The sequence below is a fragment of the Phaseolus vulgaris genome, chromosome 6 (genome assembly GCF_051622355.1).
Source record: "Phaseolus vulgaris cultivar YP4 chromosome 6, ASM5162235v1, whole genome shotgun sequence".
In the NCBI taxonomy this organism is placed as follows: Eukaryota; Viridiplantae; Streptophyta; class Magnoliopsida; order Fabales; family Fabaceae; genus Phaseolus; species Phaseolus vulgaris.
Genome location: NC_143503.1, coordinates 10,577,896 through 10,604,268, shown reverse-complemented (window position 1 = coordinate 10,604,268; position 26,373 = coordinate 10,577,896). Strand labels below are relative to the sequence as shown.

Genomic DNA, 26,373 nt, shown 5'->3' with positions numbered 1-26,373 from the left:
GCATTCATCAATGACAGAGCCGAGGACTTTCTTCATCCTTCCCGCCAAAACTTTCAAAATAATCTTGTAAACTACACCTACTAGGGAGATAGGTCTGTATTGCTCAAGCATAACCGGATCTTTTACCTTGGGTATAAGAGCTACGAAGGAGGCATTACAACCCTTTGGAATGTGCCCATTTTCATGAAAAATGGCCGCCGCTGCTACTATGTCGTCTTTTAGAACCTCCCAGCTTTTCTTGATAAAGTTCATGTTAAAGCCATCTGGCCTTGGACTCTTTGAACCATCACAGAGCTACACCACATCTCTAATCTCTTCCTCAGAAAAAGCAGTTGGTAGGGATATATTATCCTCCCTGGATAGGGACTTAAAATCAACCATGTCAAGTCTAACACCAAAGTCCTTCGTAGCCGTAAATCTGTTTTCAAATAGTGTTTTGGCTTCTTGACGCACTGTACAAGGTTCCTCGCACCAGATACCACCAACCTCAACCCCTTTCACCTCATTCCTAAGTCTTCTCCACCTCAGAGATGAGTGAAAAAATTTGGTGCACAAGTCCCCATACTTGAACCATTTTGCTCTAGCTTTTTGACAAATGAGGGAGTCTAGTTTCTTTTCAGTTTCCTTCAAGCGACCTACCAACTCATACCTCTTCAGCCTATCATCTTCCCCAAGGTCATTGAGGCAATCATGGGAATCTAAGACCTCCAATTCCTGCAGAATCCTCTTCTTATTTGTTTGGATGTTGCCAAACTCATCCCTATTCCAGACTTTTAGATCACCTTTCAAAAACTTCAATTTCTCCTTGATCTTTATGAAAGCACTCCCCTGCACAGAGTATGATAACCAGTTATTCTTGACCATCTCACTAAACCCCTTCTCCATGAACCACGCATCAATGGATCGGAAAGGTTTGGGTCCCCAATTCTTTTCCACAGACTTTACCACTATTGCACAGTGGTACGAGACTTCCCTTCTCTGCACATACTGTTTACACATAGGCCATATCTCCATCCACTCTTCCGAAACAAGAACTCGGTCTAATCTGCTATTTGCCGATCCATTAGACTTGAACCATGTGAAATTCTTCCCTACTAAAGGCAGTTCGAAAAGAGAGTTGGTATCGATGAAACTATTAAACCCAATAATCTCACCTGATTGACTGGCCCTCTCCCTTACACCTTTCCTCTCGTTCCGGCTTCTAATGGCATTGAAATCACCACACAAGCACCAGACCAACACTTGTGATGCCGCTTTAAAGTTAGACAAATCCTCCCAAAGGGTCTTCTTCTCACTCAAGGAGCAAGCTGCATAAACATTAACCACTACACAACTGATATTGGTTTTAACATGGTTAACAAAAACTGCAATGAAGCCCTTCCCCATGACATGGTTTGCATAGTGAAAAGCTTCTTCATACCACATGGACAACAAACTGTCACTACCATTGACACCTTCATGATGAACCCATCCCACTTTGTTATCCCCCCACAGGGAATAGCATCTTGCTGCTGAGAACTCCTTAGCCTTTGTTTCTTGCAAACACACAAATTCTGCCCCCTCACAAGCAATAACTTGTCTCAAATACCTCGCTTTTGAGCTTCCCCCCACACCTCTAATATTTAAGTTCACTACTATCATTAAGACAAGTTCTTATTACCCGTCTTAGAGCATGAAGCAACCTTTGAATCTCTGACTTCCATATTCCCATACTCTCTTACAACCTCATTTTCTTCCTTGCAACACCTAATCCCGACTTGTTTTCCCACTTCCCATAACTTGGATGGTCCCGCCCGATCATCAGGTTCATCTAGGCGGGAATTACAGATATAGATGTTTTTATCAGAAATTGAAGATGATGAAACTTCGTCTGTGAACCATCGCCCCTGCTTGAGGCATTCTTGCTTTAATCCTTCCAGACCGTCTCGGAAAAGGGCAGGAGTCCCCCAATTCCGTTAGCCCTTTCTTCTTGCGGTGGCGCGGTGGGGAGCTTGATTTGCTTCTCTCGGCGACTCCAACTTCGCTTCCAATCCCTCTACCTGCCTTCGTTTCAATTTATCTCCTTCATTATATGATTCCCCTATCTCAGAACCCTCAAACGTTGTCGGGATCACTAACCCCTCATTCTTTATGTTCTTTTGGGCTGATCCATGGGGCCCACCGCCGCTCAACTGGGCCTCGCTCATGCATACCCGGCCCAAACCTTCAGAAGATTTCTTTTGGTTACTCAAACATTCTATGTCAACCACCACTTTAGCCAAGTCAGCTAGATTAGGGTTGCTATAGCTAGTCCAGTCACAGTCTGGGGCAGGTAGATAGACACAGACATTACTTCTGTTTGCCTTCTGACCTAAACTTTCTCCATTCGTGAAAGAAAGACCACCTTTGCCCTGATAGCCCTTGCTTTTCGAGGTAGATCCCTCAAAATGGAAGTTTGACTTTGGCCAGTACTGTTCATCGTCTCCCCCATTCTTTTCTCTGCCATCTCCCCCTTCTGGCCAGCATTCATCCCTGATCCTCTGTCTGCCCTTCTCCTCACCATTCACCTCAGAGAAGTCGGTGTCTTCTACATAGATATCCAGGGAGGACACACTATCAGTGGAGTCATCCGCATATGGATTGTCATTGTACCCTCGTCCTTCACATCCAATGGCCTCCTCTTCGATGAAAATACTACATACATGTTTGTTAATCCCCATTTTCCTCGCTAACCTGACACTACCAAGATTCTGAACACGGACTTTCAACCTTCAATATTCCATTCCATCACCAAGGGTCCCTACAACACTTCTTTTCATCCAGGGTAGAGAAAGGTGTTGTGTTTTAAAAGCCAAGCCCTTCCACCCATCTTGGTATTCACCTGTAACAGCTTCAGCATAGGTCCTATTCCTGCTCTTCTCCACCCAAATCTCCTTGCCTCCATGTTTCCTAACGATCTCATCTTCCTTCGTATCGCGCTTCCTTGCTATCACCTGACGTTCTCTTAACAGTTCCCGCAGTGCCCTCTGCTCCTCCTTTTTTGGGCCATACTGATATCTTCTATACTTCGGAATGTTCACGTACAGTTTCCTACTTCCAATGTAAATCTGGTCCAGATCTCTCTCCAGGCTCCTTTCATCTCTTACACCAAAGAACCTCACGAAACCAAACCTCCTCCTCCATTTGTTTAATCTTCTTGAGATAAAAACGTCCTTCACCCTTGCCCATTTTTGAAAAACCTTAATCATATCCTTTTCACCAAGTCCATGCGGAAAGTTGGAAAAAAAGAACAAAGAGAAATCGTTTGCACCTCCCTGACCCCCCGCCCTTTTAGCATGTCCTCTGTTCCCCACCCTATCCGTCATTTTCTCATACCACCTCCCAACACTATGTGCAGGGACTGGTCACTTGGACACTCACTTGCTACTTTGTAAATACGCCATTCTTAATCAATTTGTCACGATGGTTGAGAACAGTTTATGATCCTCTTAACTGATACTTGATAACCATTTCATGCACAGGCACCTGTACTTGGGTAGTCATATTGACACCGAGCCAGGTCATCTTCCTTGATACTAGATAACCATTTCACGCACAGGGCGCTTGTACTTGGGTAGTCATATTGACACCGAGCCAGGTCGTCTTACTTGATACTAGATAACCATTTCACGCACAAGACGCCTGTACTTGGGTAGTCATACTGACATCGAGTCAGGTCGTCTTACCTGATACTAGATAACCATTTCAAGCACAAGGGGCCTGTGCTCGGGTAACTCTATTCACTTCGGGATATGACGTCTTACCACATGCCAAAACAAACAATTCAACAACAAATTCATCTTCGTAGGGTGCCTATACTCAGATGACTTTATTCATTATGATCTAGGTCGTCTTACCATGTGTTAAAACAAACAATTCAACCACAAATTCATCTGCATGATGTTTATACTCAAGTAGGCATTCTTACATCGAGTCAGGGCATCTTACCTTGCCAAATACTTAATCTATTTTACGCACAGGGCGCCTATACTTGGATAGTCGTATTGACGTCGAGTTAGGTTGTCTTACCTAACATCCGATAATCAATTTACGCACAGGGCACCTATGCTTGGATAGTCGTATTGACACCAAGCTAGGTCATCTTACTTGACATTAGATAATCATTTACACATAGGGCTCCTATTCTCGGATAGTCGTACTAACACCAAGCTAGGTCGTTTTAACTGACACTAGATAACCATTTCTCGTACAGGGCACCTGTACTCGGGTAGTCATACTGACACCAAACTAGGTCTTCTTACCTGATACTAGATAATCATTTCACGCACAGGGCATGATGCGAGTTGATTTTTAGATGGTTCCATTTGACGGTGACACTTTACTTAAAGTTGGGATTTTAACAATTTTAATGGTGAGACCTAAGGAATATTCCCATTGGACACAAATTTCACCAAATGGGTAATTAAATGTGAAAGTTCACTTCACAAAGGCAAAGATGAAAAATCAATATAAAGTGATACATAGAATGCAATGTGGAATGGAAATGGAAATAAGGTACACACCAATGGTGGTCATGGCCGAACCAAGAGATGAACCATAAGCATATAACAAAAGCAAAACCAAGGGCAAACCCACCCATAAGGAAAGCCTTTCGGGGATATTGAGGTTTTGATGATTCCCTTGAAGAAAGATGAGCCATAAAATACAAAGAGTGAACAAACAATTAATGAAAGAAAAGTTAGATCACTTTCCCTCAATCTTGTGTCACTCTTGTGTAAAAAAAAGAAGAGAAGACACAAAACACTTAAAAAGAAATTTTCCTCTCTAGAAAGGTTTATCTTGGTGTTGAAAAACTCTAAAATGAAAAAGGACAAAGTCCTTATCACTTGATCTCAATAGGACTACAACTTTGAGAAAAGTTGTATTGAAGTTCCATTTTTTTTTTATTTTTTTCTAGGTCAATTCAATAGGAAAGTCTCATGGTATTCACACTAAAATGACACAACTTTGAGCTAAAAGTTGTATTGAAGTTCCATCTTTATACCCATATGGTCATATATGATATCTTTATGTCAAATGAAGTAATAAAATTAATCATGGTCTGCATGCGACACTTACCATTCATAAATTTTTCTACCAAAAAAACTGTAGCTACATATACACCAATCAACTAAACCAACTCCCTATCCATCAGTCATTTCCTTGATTATGTGGATCCAACCAAAGATAAACAAAAGAAAAATAACAAAAAAGCATTATAAAATATAAAGAGATAATGCTAGTGGGTAGTGCCTACCAACACGTAGGAATATAGAGTGAGACATGGTAATGCTAGTGATTTTTCAATATGTTTATTTTTCACCAAAAATAGAAAAAAAAACATCTTTAAAAATTAAGAAAACATTTTTGAATTTTTATTTGGTTCAATAAGGATAAACCTTAGTGTTACGTATTTCCTTTCATAAAAGACAATCAAGATTCGCGTAGTTCTAAAGGTTAAAGTATTTCAAAATGGTTGCACCAATGTGAATTGAGTTTTAAAAAAAAGTGAAACCAAAATTTTGAAAAAGTGAACCTGATAAGGATGAACCTTGTTCCTGCATATTTATTGTTCATAATAGAAAATCATGGATCACGTTGTTCTAGAAGTCAATAAATGATTTTTGACAAAGAGTGTCAGGTGATCTGGACTTTTAGATAAAGTGAAATTGATTAACCTTACTCGTACGTATTTCTATTTGTAACAGAAAATCAAGGATTACATAGTTTTGGGATTAAAGTATTGTTTGTTTCAGTTGATATTTTTAATTTTTTAGAGTTTTATATGTTTTGGGTTTTGATATTTGTTTTTTTTAAGGAAATAAGAGTTGATGGTGTTTAAATGAAAAAGGGTAACATATAGCAAAAGCATTGGAGGTGCACATATAGAAACGTGAGTGGCAAATAGCAAAATGTAGATATAAGAAACGTGATAAATATTGTGAAAGTGTTAGGGATAAAAATATTAAACAGAGGATCCAAAAAACAATTAACAATTAATACATGAATAATATAAGCAGGTAAAAAATGTGGCCCATTTTTATTCTTTCTCGTAACCCTGGCCCCCACATGCACATGAATTTCAATTCACCAAATAAAACTTTTTCATCAAGTTGTCAAATCTTCCCTCTCTTTCCTGGCTCGTGCCCTCTCCAAATAATAACTTTTTTTAGTTTTTAGCCGAATCATCAAGTAGAAATTAGATTCACAACTTCAAAACCAAACTTCCACTCAATATGAATTTCAACAAGTAAAAGATCAAGAAAAGCTAAATGAAAATTGCTAAACTCTAATGGATTTAATTTGACAACTGCAAGGAGTATTTTAAGACACAATTAACAGTGAGCACTCAAATAGGAAACTAAGAATGGAACTAAAATAGATTTCACAAGTCATTTTTATAAAGGATAAATGACCATTTTAAAAAAGTCATTTTTATAAAGGGTAAAATGACCATTTTAAAAATTAAGGAGGTGCATTAAGGAGTTGTATGGGAAGAAAAAGGCCTTAAAAGATTTTATAGTAAATTATATTAAGATCCTTTAAGGTTTTTCAAGTTAAAAGAATAAACATATGTAATATTTTTAAAACTTAAAGAAGTGTATGTATTAAAATAATGGGCAATATGATGTTTTTAAAACCAAAAGAAAATGTTAGTGTAAAACTCAAAAAGATATGGGATGTCAGTATAATTCCAAAAAACTTCATGCAATGTTTGTGTAAATTGAGTCAAAAGTTTACAATATAATTTTCCACCATTACTAGAAAAACTTATGCTACTTGCATTCTAATTATGGCATGTAGATTTCCCGTCAAAAACCAGTAGGCCGTTGCTAGGAAAATAAACCAGAAAAGAGAAACTCAATTAACAGACATGAATTGCAATAGTACGTTTATCCAATATTTTCCATATCCAGAAATTAACTCATGTACAAGCTGAACCATCTGAAATAAAATTGATACAATAATATTCTGAAGGCAAAAATGCAGACAATTAAGTTTAAATAAAATCCTTTTAATAAAATATATAAGTCACTTTCCCTATCCTATACTAGGTCACATTCCATCCTTCAATCCACAAAGAAGCTAGAAAATTAAAAACCCAGAAGCACGGAGTAATCACAAAGAGTTATCTAACATAATTTTTCTACTGTATTGAAATGAGACGAGACAGTTTGAATTACAACCTTCTAAAGAAACTCAAACTAAAATGCTTAACACATAATGATCTAAAACACCAGTTGAATACTTGAATGAGTACACGACTTTGGGAAACAGGCAGAAGGAGAACAAACTGCAGATTCCATCAACATAGAACCGTTTAATAACAGTTTTGGACAAAGAATGAAGCACCATCTGTTGCCCTACTCTGCGATGTGATCAAGATACAAAAAGGACTCGGTAGAAGTTATATCAATTTTTGCATCGTTAATGTGCAATGACAGCAAGAACCTCAATCTATCTTTACTGATGAGAACAAGTAGTGCACAAAGTAGAATGACATAAGGAAGCCGATGGTGCCGGTTGAAAACATGATTGCAATGGCCATGAGTAATGAATAGCCAAGGTAAAGGGTAGCTGAGACTGGTCCACTCAAACTCTGCAGGTCGAAGACCAAGTAGTTGATGGAGTATAGGAAGACATAAAGAGCCACAGAACCTGAAGCAAAGAATGCCTTCCACCACCATTGCCAATCTTCCACACAGAGATGCATATAAGTGAGGACAACAGACACTTCAGCACAAACAATAATTAGCAATAGAAGAACAACCAACAGGAAACCAAACACATAATAGAACCTCCCAAGCCAAATACTGGAAAGGATGAAGAAAAGCTCAATGAAGAGAGTTCCAAATGGAAGAGTTCCAGCACCAAGAACAAGAAGCCACGATGGGTATTTACGTGCAGGAATTTCCCTTGGGATCTGGTTAGTGCGAACAGGAAATTCAATTGGCTGAGCTTTTGTCCCTATAAATCCTCCAATGAGGGTAAGAGGTACTGAAATGCAGAACCAGAGGAAGAACAGCTTAAAATACAAGGAAATGGGTATGGCACCAGTACTGTTACTGCTCCATAGAATGAAATTTAGTACTGTAAGAATAACGAAAGCAATTCCAGGAAAAAAACATGCAGCCGACCAGGAAACTGATCTCCACCCTTCCGCAGTTCCTTTAATTGTCTTCCATAAACGTACACTGGCATAGCCTGCAGCAATGCCTAGGATAAGATACAAAAGGATCATTCCAGTTAGTAACATTCCTCGGGATGCTGGTGACATGAAGCCAAGTGCTGCAAAAACAATAGTAACACCAGCCATTCCAAGAATTTGAACCCCATCTCCAACCATCACACAGAGAAGCTTTGAGCAACAAGGCTCCCTAAACACATCACCCACAACAAGTTTCCATCCAGAGAGCTCCTCGTTCATCTGAGCTTGAGTCTCTTTGTCCAGTTCCTCGTACCTAGTCAAGTCCCTTCTCACAGTTCTCAGGAAAATGACAAAAACAATACCAGCAAGGAAAGAAATAACCATAAGTGAATTTAAGATTGAGAACCAATGTACTCGGGAACCCTCCATCTTCAAATAAGCATCCCAACGTGATGGCCATCTTATATCACTTTTCACAAATTCAACCTCGTATGTGAACGATATTCTTTCCTGCTCTCTTATCACTTGATACTTGTCAAGCTCAGCCGGGCAGCCTATAGGAGAAAGAGTATCATACATTTTGTGCTTGACCATGACCTCAGGATCATATTTAATACTACAGGGGACAACCTGAAATCCAACTATTTCATACCCGGATGCCTTTTTCTTGTCAGACTCAGAAAAAACACCCAAACTTTCCTCTCCGGTTCCCACAATTTCAACCCCACTTCCTTCATATTCATGAACCAAAACCGTGAACTTAAGGTGGTTAATGATGTAATCTGCACCACCATCAGGTGGAGTGTACCCAACAGGGAACCCTGTCCACTGGATTTTAACCCCATTTTGGGTGGTAAACCTCATAACAGGCAAGTTGTCAAGGATCATATTCACTTGATACAGATCCCTAGTCCTTTGTTTAAGTAGCTTCACCTCGTGCTCATTCAACGGAGACGTGGTACAGAGGTAAACAGTCTCGTTAACATTCATCTGGAATCGGTATGGCGAGTTATCGATCTGATCTCCCATCAGAAGTTCTCCAAGATTCTCAGCACTTTTCTTTATACCGCCCACCGGTGGGCAGTAAGGGAGGCTGTAGTAGCTGAAGGGAAGCTCAGTTTCAATCGAAGTCAACGAATTAACTTTGGCAAATATCGGACTTTTATTTGAGTAAGTGATCATATAGCTTCCAGGAAGATAAAACCCATTGGCAACTTGAGCAAAGACCATGACAGAAAGGAAAACACAGGAGCAGATGAAGGGTTTTCGCAACTCCATTTCCTCCAAAATTTAAACGCAATACAACAACAGCAGATGTAGAGAAACTTTTCGGTGAATCTTCCAATAAGCTAACACCAACGCAGGCAACGGGTGCTGTCAATACCAAATCTAGACACAATAGTAAAACAAAATTCAACATCACATGCCAAAGATAATAGAAACACAAGAAATAACAAAACCCAAAGCATATAACATCAAAGGGTTCAAATCCGATCCATGAGTGAAGAAAAATCAAAACCATCAAATATATACTAATAACATTAAATAAAAATATGAACAAAAGCCCCCACAAAACAATTCAATAAACAGCCACAGGAATCCAAAGTTGCAACCAAAAACAAACAAAGAGCAGAAAAAGAGAAACGAGAAACCGCTAGATCTATGTAAGTCGTCGTTTGTCCACTAACAGATAGACATAGTGAAAGATCAGAGAAACCCACCGTGAAATTTGAGAGAGGAAGAGAGAGATCGGAACGACAGATGATTCTTGCGTTGGAGTCGTAGTCGCAAGTGTGAGCGACAAAACAGAAAGGAGTAATCAAAAAGAGCGTTGGGTTGGGCATGCTATTTCCATGTTACGCTTTTGCTTCCTGCACCCCCAACAATTTTATACAATTACTATTTTTACCCTTTTTTAAAGTGACTTCCAAATTACTTGTTTTCGAAACTTTTTCAGAACAACTTTCCAAAATTCATAAATACATTATATAAAACCTTCCAAAACAAGGTAAGATTTCTATAATGAAATTTCTAGTGGTGACAAGATATAGTAGGCTCTTTTTGTTGTTATAATGGAGTGTAGATAGTAATCAACGGGGTGCAAGAATAAAAAGTCAAAAGCTCACTCGCAAGTAAAAAAAGCCTCTTAATCACAAACCTTAGAAAACTTTTATGGAAGTGCTCCAGTCTTTGCCACATTATTAAGTGCAAAAACACCATCTTTTGCAACTATTCATAACATTCAGACGCGACGCGACTCGACTGTTTCTTCCTCTACCTCCATATGTTCTTCTTCCACTTTCATAAGTTTTTATATTTCCAAAAATATCTTTATTTAATATTTTGGATTACGTTATTCGAAAGTTATTTTTCAAATTAGTAATTAACTTCCAGATTACATAATCTGAAAGTTTTTTTCAGAAGCATGAAGTCTTTTCTAGCTTTCAGATTATGTAATTTGGAAGCCTTTTTCGAAATACGTGTCTGAATATAATCCGGAAGCTACTATCAAATCCAGACTTCTACATTATATAATCCAGAATGATATTCCAGATTATATAATCCACAATACCATTCTGGATAATGTAATCCAAAATATGGAGGTGGCACAAGAAGGATAAAAAAGTATTTTCATGTTTTGTATGTGGGTTCCATAAGAACATATGGAGGTGCAGGAAGAAACAGTCTTCAGACGCTTATATAATACGCTGCGCTAGAACCAACAAAGGGTTGATTCTCCCTACACCATATCAATTCATACCTACACCCAATACACTGACGTTAAATGTTTGTTTTGTCCTTAATGATTCAAAAAAATTACCTTCTGGATATTCATATTCGTAAGTCAAATCACAATGTTCTGGATATACAAATCTGGAACTAATATGTCACTTCCGGATTTCACCATCTACAACACATCATTCTGAATATAAAAATCCAAAACTCATAACTCATTTTTGGATATAACCATCCAGAAGCTTAAATAAAATACGAAAATAACCTTCCATATTTTGAAATCCATAATGTATAAAAATCACTTTCCAGATTTATGCATTCGTAAGAAAAATGAAATCAAAGACAATTTTGGGTTTTAAATTTTGGTGCATATCATAGATGATATATAAATGATATGGTGCAGGGAGAAATTGAATTGCCCTAACGAAGAGACCTAGCACAAATTTAAAATTATGACTCAATTTCTCTATGCTTTTACTTAGTTTCAATTCACTATGCCTTCACAATCACCTCCTAAACGTGTTATCCTACCACCACCTCCACAAATATCTCTTCCTCAACTTGTTAGTTATTTATCTCAACTACAAGTACAAAGATCCCACCTTAATTGAAGTTCCACCTCCACCACAAAAATCTTTAATTGGTGCACCACCACAAAAAAATCTATAGTCAACTTAAACTCTACTAGTACCTTTGCAAAAGGATTATGACTTAGGAGGAGCCAAATATAGTTTCGCGCATAAATACCTCTACCTCCTCATTTCTTTCATTTTTATTTGCATTCATTCTCGGTCATCATTACAGCTTGGCCGATATGAATGGAAATGCACTCTCTCATCTTATATATATAAAGTTGAGTTAAACTTGTATTATAACGTTAAGTCAAATTTATCTTAAATGTTGTGTTAAACTTTTTCATATTTGCTCTTATACCTGCTATTACTCTACTTTATTCATTAGCTCTTATACAAGATTTGTTTTGATAAATATTATTTGCCTCGTATAATCTCTAATACAACTTAATTATATCTTTATGTTATGTATTACTATTGATTGACGTGATCTCAATTCAAAAACAACTTGGTAATAAAAGGGAAGAATTATTAAAAGAACTGAAGACAAAAGATATAAAGAGTAACATGTTACATTACAATTTTGAAGATTGTGAAGAAAGATAGACAAAGTAAATGTCCAAGAAATTGAAAGAAGAAATTAAAAATATATCTCTTAATACTTACTGTAACCTCTTTATAAATAAAAATATAGAAAATATAAAATACCTTTGTAATTATTGATAAAAAACACTTTAATATTAAAGAATACTTTGTGCTTTTAATGAATTTATAAGGAGTGACATTATTTTAGTATTAAAGAATACTTTGCTTTTAATTAATTTATAAGGAACATTGTATACTAGTACATGTAGTTATAATGACAGTTTATTATAGTAAAATCTTTGGTGAACGAAAATACAAACAAAATTTCAAGTATTGATATTTGTCTATTAGCAATTCTACCACATTCATGAGGTCATCAAATCAACCTCGATCACTTGACCTAGGAACATCATCAACTTGAAAGAAACATTATCAACTCAATCTCAACGAGGACGTGCTGTCTTATCCTCAGCTATACAAGTTTGATCACAATTTTGTGGACGAGGGCATTTCGTCACTTGCCTATCCGGATTTTATAATTCTTCGTCCATAACATATATACAGAGGCATCATAGTTTAGACAAATTAGAATGAAATTGCATACATATATCGAAGACCCTGCTATTAAACACAGAACAGAATACATCTATATCAATATCTATATATATGTGAGTCGTTAAATTTCATCTGCACCTTTTATCCTTGCTAAGAAACCCAGGTTTCCTTAGATGCTCAGAAGAATCTCCATGTAAAGGTTCTACTAAATTCCTGCATAGTGAACATGTTACTAATTCACATAATCTGAAAGCAGTAGCATCCAAATACGTATGTTATGGCTATATTTCTGCAAATATCAGTTTTAGTCCTCTCCTTTTAATCTTGTGTCTCCCTCTCACAACTCACATCCCATGTGTTAATAACGTTCAGACTGATAGGATTCAACCGATCGAACGGAAGATTTTGGAAAAAAGAACAAAGCAACAAGCCAGTGTTTTATTAAATATCTATTGATCAAGGTGACCAAGACATACAATGTGGTAGAGACACCTCCATCTCCTTACAATTTCTGAATCAATTCTTAACTAGTACAATAGTCAACTTATAAATTCAACAAGAAGAAAATAATAGCAAACGGATATTTTGATTTCCTGGAATTAAAATGGCACAACAGAACTTTAGCTCTCACAAAAGGAATTTTTAAAGAGACAGAAATGCAGAAAAGTGGGGAGAGAAGGAAAACAGAAATATCAGAGGGAGACAATATTCCCATCATACTTTATCATTCATTCATGATGGTTTCCTAGAGCGTTTGCTCCTTCTAACTGAACTGGGTTCCTTCTCCCCATCATCAGGATCTGTTGACACGTGTTGGTCTTGGGTCCCATCGTGTTGAGCGCCTTCTAACCAACTAGGTTCCTTTTCTCCATAATCCAGATTTGTTGACACGTAAGGTTATCCGACTCAAGAGTCTACGTAGACTCGTGAGAGGTCTGTAAAGTCGACTAGTAGACTCGCAAGAGTCTATTTCATATAAAAATTTAATAAAAAAAAATAATATTCATAACACCAATTCAAGTTCATACAATACACCACCAAAATATTAGTTATAAAAGTGAAAAGATAATAATTAAATAACTAAAATAACACAAATGTTCTCAGGTTTATAGGTCTCACTCATCTAATCAACTAATAAAATCATCTCCAAGATCTTCGTCACCATCTTCAAATTCTTGTTCAAATGAAAATTGTTCATCAGCATTGTCATAAAAAATTATGTCTTTGAATAGTCACTTTTTTTCTGCTCAACATAATACCCAAAATATTTGTTCTGTGTTTCCATCCAGTATCTGCTCTATTTCCCGCAACATTTTTACTTCTAGGAGGAAGTGATGAAGACGCCAAAATTTGAACAACTTCCCAAAATCTCTAAACTTCATCTGCTGAACACAACCAATAAAACATTATTTTAACTTTATTTCAGCCACACTCAAAAAAAGAAACCCCAAATTACTTTATTTTATTCCTGAAACCCTCATCCTGAAATCCCCAAATTAACCTCCATCCAGAAACCCCCACCTGCGACTACCATTTCTTATTCTCTATTCACCCCAACCTTAAACAAAATTCACAAAACCTAGCTCCAATCCCAATCACGATCAAGAACTAGAGTATCTACCTGAAAGCAAAGGTAGAATGCGACGGTGAGGCAAGGTGGTGCTAGGTGAGGTGATCCGACAGGAAACGACGACAAGACAATGGCTAGACGACGAGGCAACGGTGAGGCGAGAACAAAAACAAAAAACCCAAATGAAATGTGAACGAGTCTAGGTATGAAACAAAATAAACCCTAAATCCACTCACTAAGTGAAAACGACTCGTGTGTGGGATGTTTTGGGCTTTTCTTGAAAATTGTTCACCCAGCCTCCGACTCACGACTTTGATCGATTCTACCAAGTTTGTCCAAGTCCGGTTCGAGTTTCCTAAAAATCGAGTTTACTCAAGTTTTCACTCGTGACCCAAGTATAGACTCTCAAACTCGAACAAGTTAACTCATAAGTTTGATAACCATGTGGACACGTGTTGGTCTTGGGTCCATTCTATTGTTCGTAGAGCAGAACATTTCGCCCCTCTTCGAAACAAACCTTGTCCTTGCAAATGATCCCAGAATTCCCAAGTTGGGGTGAGGATGTCATCCCTCTAGACAAACACATGAACCTGCCAGAAATTATCATCCTTGACTCAGTGGGCATTAAGGAGTTTGAGTGGTTTTCAAAAGTCCCTTTGAAGTAGACGACAATGGTAAAGGAACATATTGGGCTGAACGGTCTCCCACCCAAGGCTTCAAAAAGGACACAAGAAACATCGAATGTATGCAAGATTTGAGAGGAAGAGCCAACTTATATGCAATGGATCCAATGTGTTGCACAACCTGGAAGGGCCAAAATAGCACATAGCCAACATTCGTTACACTCTGATTTGACAGACAATTGGTGATATGACTAAAGCTTAACAAAGACATAGTCACCAACCATGCATGTCAAACTGATGCAAGCCAACATACTTTCAATTTAGATTAGGCATGAGTCAAAGTGCACTTTAATTGTGCCAAAAGCTAGTCATGGTACTGCAAGTGTTCCTAGATATTGATTGGAGTAGCATCAAATGAAGATAAGGACAAAATAATGGGTCGGTGCACCTTAAAAGGGTTCATGCCTCTAGAGGTATTGAAGGCAGAATTATACCATAATTCAGCCCATGGTAGGAAGGAAACCAAAAGTTTCGGGTTATCACAGTTAAGTAAAGCTTTTGACATCAATTACGACGTCTCCAGCAAACGAAACAAATGGGTCCAAAAAAAATCTAGTAAAGATTTTGTTGCGATAGAAGACCAGACACCATGCAATTTAACAACATTTTAGACATAAACAACATATTAAAAAATGCATGGGAGGAGCGAAATGGGCAAACTTCGATAACCAATCCACCACTGCCATGATCGATGTCTACCCCTTCGAGTTAGGAAGTTTGGTGATGAGATTCGTAGCGATATCATCCCAAACATGTGTCAGTATAGGAAGAGAAGAAAACAAACATGTGGGGTGTAGTTTGCAAATCTTGGGTTGTTGGGACCTGAACTAGGAAGGTCCAATGTGTTCCTTGATGCCCTGGCCAAAGCAACCCATGTTGAAAGTATGGAACAACAAAACCTTCAAATACTTAAGTGATTGGTAGACCCTTCTAATTCTTTTAACCCTTTCAAACTGTGGGGGGGGGTACTTTTTTGTTGCTGCTCAGTATCTTGAATGTTCCTTCAAATCAGACTTTGAACCCATTGAAAGAACATTCAAAGATATGCCAAATGTCCCAAAGAAGATTGTTCAAAATGAAGGTAAATGGTTTACAATGTAAAAATATGATTTAAGAATTCCATCTTTATCAATTTTTTCATTTAGTTTACAAGACACTTGCGAGCTAAAATGCCAAAGTCTCAAGCATAAAACGAATAATTTCCTAAATAACACTTATTATAAATCAGGACTACAACTACAATTTGCAATTGTACCTTCCTTGGAGATAATGTTCTTCCATTTATCCTTAAGATCAACCGGAGTTCGAGTCTTGTCAAATACATGACAACCAAATTCCAAAATTTTCCTCCAAGGGGTATTCTGATTTTCTATTGAGAACTTTAATACACCTTCCTGCAATGTGAGATCCAAAGCTATAATTGACAAATAAAAGCCCAGTACAACTATAACATCTTAGAGATGAATATTGAATACTTTGTCTAGTGTATAAGTTTTACAACTTTAAAGTTCATAATAACCTTTTAGAAACATAAAATGTGTATGATGTAGGTAATTGTGCAAACAAATCCTAAATAGAAAATAAAAAGTAAATTCCTAAATACATGGGATTAATGAAAATAAATAGATTTTCATTGTTCTATCCATACCAAAATAGTGTTATGAATATCAACTAACAGAAAATATGAGACCCCAAAAATCCTTTATAAAACTATATAAAAAACCATAACAAGTAATGGCAGAAGCATCGTAGACAAAAGAAATACAATATATAAACATAGATAATTTTAAAAAATATTCAAAAACATAATTGTAATGTAAAAATAATGAAAGAGACAAACATAAGAATATCATGTCTAGAAATTCAAATAACAATAACTTCAAATCAAAACACAACAAATTTCAATTTCAAAACTTAAAATAACAAAACATAAGATAAAAGTCTTAAATTTCTAATTATCTAACTCTTCAATCCCAACATAATTATCTTAAATAATATCCAATGGAACATATCCCCTCCTCCTCCTCTTTCCCTTCAAAAAAAACTGTCATCAAATAACATAATTTTTTAATCTCAAAATCAAACCTATCAAATTGCAATTCATTCTAAACCCCAATTTGAATCTTCTCTTTGCCTTTCCTTCCTATTGGATTTGAAGTTGCACCTGGACCTTTCTTAGAAGCATAGGAAGATCCAATAACAATACTACCACTTGATTTTTATTTTATCAGCAATAATACCACCACATGATGATTGCTTTCTTTTATTGCTTGCTTGTCTCCTTGTATAAATTATTGGTTCTCCAACCGTTGAAGCTTCATAAATATTTGCCCAATTAAGATTGAGATCATCATAAAAACCAACCCATTTCCCTCTTCTTCGTTATTATTATCATCAACTTGTCCTACTAACCACTCATTGCACTCATCAATTTCATTCAATACAATAGGATCTATTTTATCCATAATATTGTATCTTTGAGTAAGTTAATGGTTATATTTTATGTAAACAAATAATGCAATTTTGTGGTCTAACCTATTCCTTTTTTTAAAGAATCTACTGTATGAATAAATAAAATGTCAATTAATTTCTTCCTACATTCTATAAAAAATATAATGAGGAAATGAGTCATGTCATGAACAATAATTATTACTTGATTAAATACATTCCAATTGTGCTCACATCTCGATGAACTACATGTCAAGCTTAAAATCAGGATTGCCAGCTTTTGTAAGTTTGGAACTGAGTGCTCATAACTCTTCCACCATTGAACTATAAAAGCAAAGAAAGTAACTTAGAATGTAAACATTATAACTTAATGCAATTTAGAAGTGTCTTTTGGATCATAGGGACCCTTTGATTAGAATGTTTACTAGTGATGAAAGGAAGAATACACATTTTGCAAGTACAAGCATTGGAAATTCAATTGAAGATTTGGTTTGGCTAAAGAATTTTGGAAGTGTATTGTCATATGTTTGAAGAGTGCAAATCCTATAATGCAAGTACTTAGAAGAGTGGAATTTGATGATAAATGTGACATGGGTTTCATCTACAAGTCAATGGACTGAGCTAAAGAAAAGATACAAAGTTCAATGGTCACAAAAAAAGGTAAGTAATTTACTAATCTCCAAATTAAAATTTTATTTTATCTTTAGATTTGATTTCTTAGAAACCGAACAACATTAATTCAAATTATTCTTCTATTTTTAGTTATAAAGATCTATGGAATATTATTGATGAAAGGTGGGACAACCAACTCCATATGCCTTTGTATGTTGCGAGCTATTTTCTAAATCCTAAATTGCATTATTCTCCTGATTTAAAAAATCGAAGTTAAAATTGGCCTACTGCAATGTATACAAAAGATGGTGGTTTACCGAGGAGCAATACTTGATTGATTTGCAACTAGGAAGATTACAAGAACCAAGAAAAGTTGTTTGGTAACTCCATGGCTATTAAGGAAATTGGAAAAAGGACTTCATCAGCTTGGTGGGAATCATATGAAGATCAACATCTAGAGCTTAAGGTTGCCATTCGTGTACTTAGTTTGACTTGTAATTCTTCTAGATGTGAATGTAATTGGAACACATTTGAGATGGTAAGAAGTTAAAATTTGTGAAATTACAATTAAAATATAGTAAATTAGTAATTAGTTGTATGTATGTTTGAGTTTGTATTTAAGTCCACACAAAGAGAATAAATCATTTGAAACAATAAACTATAAATGATGTTTATGTCATGGTTAATTCAAAATTGTTAGTATAAATAAATATAGTTAGTTTGTATAGTTGTTAGCTTTTATAGCTATTAGTTATTATTAACAATAGTTCTTGATGTAAGTGGTGTAATAAGTGGTTCCTATAAATAAGTATGTACTCCTCTTATTTCAAGTGTGAAGAAATAATAAAAGTTTCAATTTGTTCCTCTAGTTCGTTTTGTCTAAATGGTATCTAGAGCAATTCTTTCAACTATCCATCTTATTCAAATATAGGGTTCATCCTTGTCACCTTTTTTTTAGTGATTTTGCTCTCGCGAATCATTCTTCACAACGTCTTCCTCTATTTCTATGGCTTCCGCTTCGCAGTCATTTGAAACCTCCATTACTGAAAAGCTAGTTGACTCGAATTATCTTCATTGGGGAAAACATGTTGAACTGATAAACAAATTGCACAAGCTATTGCAATTTATTGTTCGTTTTGCCTCATTACTTGTATGTTGTACACTTGATCATGTTAATCCTGAACATGAAGCATGGGCAATTCAGGACCAAACATTACTTGTTTGGTTTCAATCTACTCTGTCTAAGATCATTCTATCTCGCGTCATTGGGTCCAATTACTCCTATGAGGTTTGGGAGAAGATACATGAATATTTTGGTCTTCAAACAAAATTTCAAGAATGACAGCTAAGTACTACGATGCATGCAGATCAACTTGATTGCAAAACCATGGAAGATTATCTTCAAAAGATTAAAATTATGTTGACGAACTTGTTGGTGTTGGCGTTCCAATTCGTCATGAAAAATATGTTGATGCAATTCTTGAAGGACTTCCTTCCAATTATGCACCAATAGTTTCGGTTATTGAATGTAAAAAGCGTACACCATCCATTGCTGAAATTGAATGAAACACATCTTGATCGCTATGTCAAGGAGACACAAAATTTGGTATTTCCTTCATTGAATTATACTCAAGCCTCATATATCGTGGTGGTGGTAATAGAATTTGCCAATTTTCAATGTCAGATCTATATTAAATTTGGTCACACAACCAATTGGATAAGATATTTCTTATTAATCTCATGAGTCCTTTACTTCATTGATCATGCTACAGAATAGTATATTCCTTACTTTGTTGGCTCCAGTAAAACCTTAAATACTTGGATTAATCCTAATAACAAGCCTGGAAACATGCTCAACCAAGTGCAATGTTAATGAAGTCCAATTCTCAAGGAACTGCCAATATGTCTTCAATACTAGATTCCTAGATTTGAAATGAATGACAAATCTCTTGTTTGTAAATTAAAAAAAGCTCTTTATAGCAATGTTGTTAAAATCGCAATCTAGATCATAAGCTTGTACGATCTTGCAATTGTTTAGAAGAAACTGTGTCAGATCGCATGGTGGATCGCAACCTGAACAGATCGAAGCAATCCCACGAGTTGGTATCCGGATCGGAGGATCAATGAGTCTCTCCGATTCATGACTCAGCCCATTTTAAAAAAAAAAAATTGAAACTGAGGCCCAAGAATGAGGCCTAAGAGTGTTGCACAAAAAGAAACCCTAAAAAATCCCTAATATCAAACTGACGCCTCCGCAGCTCACGCCTCTCCACCACTTGTGCCTCCTGCCACTGTCATAGCTCGCATCTACCCACAATCTCCTCTCTCTTTTATTTCATTTGTTGTTTGTGTTTGCGGGTGGTGAGGTTGAGATTTTATGTTCTACTGCATACTATTGTTCATCATTTCTGAATATATTTTATTGCATTGGGTGATAATTATAGTGGCAAGTGGAAGAACTGATGGAAGCATTGTGTTTCTATTGATGGGAAAGCGAAAATTTATGAATTTATTGGTTGTTTTATTTTATGCATGACCATTTTATGAATTATGATTTTATTTTTAATTATGTTATGTATAGTAGTAACTCGAGTAGTAACTCTTCCAAGTCGAGTTACGATCCTCGAGTTACTATCCTCGAGTTACGAGTTTACATTCCCTTTCCGATCCTCTTACGAATTATGAGTTTGGCAACATTGCTCTATAGACTAAAACAGACATCACAACAATGGTATGACAGACTGCAAACTACCCTTCGCCAATTTGGATTTTTCTATAGTAAATCTTCTTTTTTTACAGAAAACAATCATTAGGTGCTCTGTTACTCTGATTCAAGATATTACAACCAAACCATACAACTTTTTCTCTTAAACAACTTGGTCATCTTGATTATTTTCTTGGTCTTGAAATTAAATATTTACCCAACAAGTCTATTCTCATGACACAAAGCAAATATATTCGAGATTTGTTTCACAAACCAGATATGGCAGAAGCTTATCCCATTTCTTACCCTGTGGTTTCTAATTGCAAGTTATCTAAGTTGATTTATTTTCATACCCTACCTTGTATCACTCAGTGCTAGGTGCTTTGCAATATGCCATTATTACAAGATCAGAAATAATCTTTGATGTGAACAAAGTCTGCCACACTGGATTCTCACTAGGTTGTGGTAAAACACATACTACAGTATCTTAAAGGTACTTTGTTACATGGATTGCATTTTTAGCCTACATGTTCAACCTTTGTCCTTGGAAGGCTTTTGTGATGCCGATTGGGCATCAAATATTGATGATAGATGTTTTACTTCAGGAGCAACCATTTTCCATGGTCCCAATTTAATATCTTGGTGGTCTCGAAAGTAGCAAGTTATTGCCCATTCTAATAGTAAGGTTGAGTGTATAAGTTTGGCTCATACTTCCATTGAATTAAAATGGATTTCTACATTGCCCACTGAGTTGTAATTCCTTTACTACTCGTGTTCTTCTTTGTGACAATCAAAGTTGTGTCTATAGCTCACAATCCAGTATTTCATAATTGTACTAAACACATGGAGATTAATGTTTTCTTTTTGTGGGAGAAGATTAAGGCAAAACAACTCTACATCTATCATATTCCCGCTCTTCATGAATGGCCAAATGTGCTAACCAAGCCTCTATCTTCAACTCATCTTACTTTTCTTAGAGGCAAACTCAACAACGTGAAGTGTTTTTCTTGTGAAAAATCTTCTCTTTGAGTTTGAGGGGGGATATCAAAATAAATAAATATAGTTAGTTTGTATAGCTATTAGCTTTTACCGTTGTTATCTATTATTAACAATAGCTATTGATGTAAGGCGGTGCCTATAAATAAGTTTGTACTCCTCTTATTTCAAGTGTGAAGAACTAATAAGAGTTTCAGTTTGTTCCTCTTGTTCGTTTTATCTAATAAAAATTGGTAGAGAAGGTAAAAAGATCACTTGAGGAGTTTGAAATTGATGATATTCCATCAGATGATAAGCAGATTATGGAAAATATTGAAGGAGGAGACAATGAAAATTTAAATTTAAATGATGCTCCTAATTCAAATGGAGATGATGAAAACTTGGTTGAAGGCCAATCCCAAGGTGGCGGGGGAAGAGGATGATGTTCTTGCCATCTCACCTCTAGAGAAGGAGGATGTTCTTATTGATGTACTTCTTGAAAGGGATAAAGCTACTGAAGATCCCTTAGTTTTCGTTTTAATTTGAATGATTTATAATAGATGAACTTAATTTTGATGAAGTATTGATAGAGAAGGTAAAAAGATCACTTGAGGAGTTTGAAATTGATGATATTCCATCCGATGATAAGCAGATTATGGAAAATATTGAAGGAGGAGACAATGAAAATTTAAATTTAAATGATGCTCCCAATTCAAATGGAAATGATGAAAACTTGGTTTAAGGCCAATCCCAAGGTGGCGGGGGAAGAGGATGATGTTCTTGCCATCTCACCTCTAGAGAAGGAGGATGTTCTTATTGATGTACTTCTTGAAAGGGATAAAGCTACTGAAGATCCCTTAGTTTTCGTTTTAATTTGAATGATTTATAATAGATGAACTTAATTTTGATGAAGTATTGATAGAGAAGGTAAAAAGATCACTTGAGGAGTTTGAAATTGATGATATTCCATCCGATGATAAGCAGATTATGGAAAATATTGAAGGAGGAGACAATGAAAATTTAAATTTAAATGATGCTCCCAATTCAAATGGAAATGATGAAAACTTGGTTTAAGGCCAATCCCAAGGTGGCGGGGGAAGAGGATGATGTTCTTGCCATCTCACCTCTAGAGAAGGAGGATGTTCTTATTGATGTACTTCTTGAAAGGGATAAAGCTACTGAAGATCCCTTAGTTTTCGTTTTAATTTGAATGATTTATAATAGATGAACTTAATTTTGATGAAGTATTGATAGAGAAGGTAAAAAGATCACTTGAGGAGTTTGAAATTGATGATATTCCATCCGATGATAAGCAGATTATGGAAAATATTGAAGGAGGAGACAATGAAAATTTAAATTTAAATGATGCTCCCAATTCAAATGGAAATGATGAAAACTTGGTTTAAGGCCAATCCCAAGGTGGCGGGGGAAGAGGATGATGTTCTTGCCATCTCACCTCTAGAGAAGGAGGATGTTCTTATTGATGTACTTCTTGAAAGGGATAAAGCTACTGAAGATCCCTTAGTTTTCGTTTTAATTTGAATGATTTATATTAGATGAACTTAATTTTGATGAAGTATTGATAGTGATTAATTTTGTTTCTATTATTTATGTTATTTGCATTTATACTTTTGTAGAAATTAAAATATACAATTTGTTACAATCCCACAATTGACGATTTTGTAATCCCACAATCTCATCTCATGTTGATTCTTAATTCACAAGTAATTTCACAGCAACCACCACAACACAAATATTCACCCTAAACCTTCAAATACACTAAGTCCACTCAGCTACTTCGTTTCACTAATTTACCCTATAAAATACAAATCCTTTAGATGGCTTAGATCACCCCTCCCCCCTTTTTGATTAATATTAGAAACCAGGAATTAAAAAGAAAAGAAGAAGATTTATACTGAATAGGATGAAAAAAACAACAAATACGACAGAAATTTCTCTTCCAATGGTTTCCACTTCAAGAGGATCTGTCCACTCAACTTACAATAGCAACAAATCTCAATCTCTCCTATCTTTCATCCCTGTTGATATATAACTAACTAGCTCATTAATATGCTAACCATCTATATTAACTTCTTATATCCTAACAATAATATTGATGAACAACCTTTGTAAAAGCATTCTCAAAGGTTGTTAGAAAGATATGCTAATTAAGGTTCTTTTTTCAGCCCAACCTAACACAGATTATGTGTATGCTCTTGGCTTGACCATGGGATGCAAATACGTCTGTTTCTCACAAACTCAGACTCATCTACTTAAATGGAGACATGTTATATGTTTTCTGACTAAGGTTATATATTGAAATCAAAGCATTGGCTTGAAGTTTTAACCCATTTGACATTGTCATAGCTTAATATATAACACATAATTAAATTCGTTCTAGGAAAATATGCCTTTTATGAAACTTATACCTTTAGAACTTTTTCTTCTTCAGCAGTCCAAAGTAATCTCTTGCGCTTTGCAGTCAGTGAAGTCCGCTTCATTCTGCAATTGAGAAACAATAGATTAAATATTTGAATCGACCCTTTTACTTTGCTTTGAGACAGCATGTCTCCATCTCAGTGGAAAAAGTAAATTTCAATGAATCAATAAAACATCCATTCAATTAATCAAATGCTGCAATTCAGGAGTACATTGGCCCCAGCAGCCTCGCATCACCTGACAAAAGCTGCAACTACAACACAACCACTACTGCAATTTAAACCTTTGAACAGTACCATAGTTTCAATCCGCAATTGCAGCTGCAACATATACTGTAGCTTTGAAGACTTCCACAGCAGCATCATTTCAGCAATTGGCCGCAATTTTAAAAACCACGGCAAATCAACAGATTATTCAGTTTTGAAAAGTGACTCACCCTTTCACGGGAAACCTCTGTGGTCGCCTCAAATTTTGGAAGCTTGTAACTTCCTCCTCTCCTACATTACCAGCAATTTTCCTTCTGGTGTTATAATGTTCATTCTCTTCTTGTTGTAAGAAACACTTCCTCCTTGCAGAAGGATCCTTCCTCTTGTCCTTCCTTTTCTTTCCTGAAATGACATTGGGTTCTTCGTCATTGGTCTCGCTCACAGAACTAACCGTCACAGACAACAACACCTTTTCTTCATCTTTATTATTATTTTCTTCATATTGTGTTTCCTCCACACATTCTTCCCTATCCTGAACCAGGCCCGTACGTGCAACAGAAGAATCTGGACGCGCGCCACTGTCCAAAAAGTGTGACAAAGCTTTCTTTGCGACTAGGGATTTCTCTCTCAGTTGTTGACACGTGTCTACGACGCGCTTGTACCAGCAGTAGGGGCAGTAGAAGTTACCCGAATCATCGAATTTAGGTTCGGAACCGATGCAGTTGGAATGTACGGTGACGGGGCATCGGCTTTCGCTGCAAACCAAAATTCCCTCTTCGCCTTTATCGTCGCAGCATACGCAGATGATCTTGTCCAACCAATCCACAAGCTCGGATACAGGTTCGGGATGGTGATGAACGCAATCGTCATTGTCACTCTCACTATCAAACGCAATTGCGTTATGTTCATCCTGATTAAGATCAGAGAAATTGAAACGGTTAACGAAACGTGAAAGAAGAGACTATCAAAGAAAGGAGTGAAAGGAGAGGGATATGCCGAAAGGAGAGGAATGGCAAAGAGGGAAGGAACAGTCACAGTTGCACATGCCGCAACCCTACGTCTCCCTGCACTCTTTCTTCTCATTTTTTTCACTAATTTTGTTATCAAAACAACCAAAACTCAACGGTATCATTTTATATTCTCGACCATTTATTTATATCATCATATAAAATGATATATTATTTAGTAATTTTTTATTTTTTAATTGAACAATTTTAGATTTTAATTTATTTTAAAAATAATTAAGACATAATTTTCAACATTATTCTTACAAAATTATATATATTTTTCAAATTACATTATTTTAATATTTTAATATTTGTTCTTGTCGGTTGACTTAGGTGGAGCTCCGCTTCTAACCTGTCTCCTCTGAAAATCTGCCTTCGTTTCCTTAATTGCACAGGAAAGTGGCTCTACTTAAACAAAGAGGACTTTACCGGTTGATTACACTCCGACAATCAAGTCAGTAAGAGCATAAAACAATAGTAGTATGTAACTCTAGTTCAACACTCAAAAACTACGTCCATTTACCTGAGGCCTTCTGCCCCTTTTATACCTACTCTTGTAACAACTTTCTCTCATGAGAATCTTATTTCAACTTAAAGCATAAAATAACAACAGAAAAACTACCTGCTACGGGGCACCACTTATCTCTAGGCATTGACTGCAGGAAAACATTATGTTCACGTGGGCACCCTTACTTATGATTCAACGTTATTTATTCACAATGCATGCAACTTGTTCTATCTCGTGCCCTAAAATGCACACTTGGGTAAAACATGTTTATGTGGCCTAGTTGTCACATGTAACAACACCACTTTAGGTTAAAAATATAATTCATTAATAACCCTAAACTACCTCACAAAATATTACTTTAATTATTCTCTAGTGGTTTCTCTGAGGTAACTGGGCCAAACTTATGACCCGTTTCGCAGGCCCAGCAGCTGAGCTGACCTACTCACACCCATGCATCGAGCTCCAATTACTGAGCACCGAGCACTTTATCCAGTACACAAGCCCCCAGTCTCGAGTTGAGCTTGGCTAAACGAAGAGGCTCCCAAGTGTTGTGGTAGCTGACGTTTTGCAACGCTCAATCTCGAGCATACACGTGGCATAAAATCA

The 26,373-nt window shown here is 36.2% G+C and overlaps 3 protein-coding genes across 13 annotated transcripts; all 3 read right to left on the bottom strand.

Moving 5' to 3' along the window:
• Window positions 1-294: 294 nt before the first annotated feature.
• LOC150026629 (uncharacterized) lies at window positions 295-1,641 on the bottom strand. Its single transcript, XM_090303817.1, has one exon. It carries the CDS (start codon window positions 1,639-1,641, stop codon window positions 295-297), a length of 1,347 nt encoding a protein of 448 aa, XP_090159943.1.
• Window positions 1,642-7,012: 5,371 nt separating this feature from the next.
• Window positions 7,013-10,027, bottom strand: LOC137831002 (transmembrane 9 superfamily member 12). Its single transcript, XM_068638474.2, has 2 exons — window positions 9,889-10,027; window positions 7,013-9,556 (listed from the first exon to the last, which is right to left on the bottom strand). The coding sequence occupies exon 2, from the start codon at window positions 9,443-9,445 to the stop codon at window positions 7,472-7,474; it is 1,974 nt and encodes a 657-aa protein (XP_068494575.1). The 5' UTR covers window positions 9,446-9,556; window positions 9,889-10,027; the 3' UTR covers window positions 7,013-7,471.
• Window positions 10,028-12,477: 2,450 nt separating this feature from the next.
• Window positions 12,478-25,379, bottom strand: LOC137831003 (uncharacterized). 11 transcript variants are annotated; one of them, XR_011084309.2, is made up of 6 exons: window positions 25,249-25,370; window positions 24,483-25,162; window positions 24,037-24,109; window positions 17,551-17,640; window positions 16,124-16,262; window positions 12,478-12,828 (listed from the first exon to the last, which is right to left on the bottom strand). XR_011084309.2 is itself a non-coding variant. In XM_068638479.2 (5 exons), the coding sequence occupies exons 1-5, from the start codon at window positions 25,333-25,335 to the stop codon at window positions 12,821-12,823; spliced, it is 987 nt and encodes a 328-aa protein (XP_068494580.1). In that variant the 5' UTR covers window positions 25,336-25,370; the 3' UTR covers window positions 12,478-12,820. The 11 variants fall into 11 exon arrangements, 8 of the variants coding, with proteins under 8 accessions (XP_068494580.1, XP_068494582.1, XP_068494576.2 ...); XR_016521568.1 differs by lacking the exon at window positions 12,478-12,828 and adding an exon at window positions 13,598-14,000 and having other exon boundaries at window positions 17,522-17,640; XR_011084310.2 differs by lacking the exon at window positions 12,478-12,828 and adding an exon at window positions 13,852-13,997.
• Between the last annotated feature and the right edge of the window lie 994 nt (window positions 25,380-26,373).

Coding starts and splice junctions, on each gene's coding strand:
- LOC150026629 (XM_090303817.1), bottom strand. CDS start 1,641: ATGATAGTAGTGAACTTAAATATTAGAGGTGTGGGGGGAAGCTCAAAA.
- LOC137831002 (XM_068638474.2), bottom strand. CDS start 9,445: ATGGAGTTGCGAAAACCCTTCATCTGCTCCTGTGTTTTCCTTTCTGTC.
- LOC137831003 (XM_068638475.2), bottom strand. CDS start 25,335: ATGAGAAGAAAGAGTGCAGGGAGACGTAGGGTTGCGGCATGTGCAACT. Junction 24,110..24,482: donor CAGAGGTTTCCCGTGAAAGG/GTGAGTCACTTT, acceptor TCTCAATTGCAG/AATGAAGCGGACTTCACTGA. Junction 16,263..24,036: donor AAGAAGAAAAAGTTCTAAAG/GTATAAGTTTCA, acceptor CTCACATTGCAG/GAAGGTGTATTAAAGTTCTC.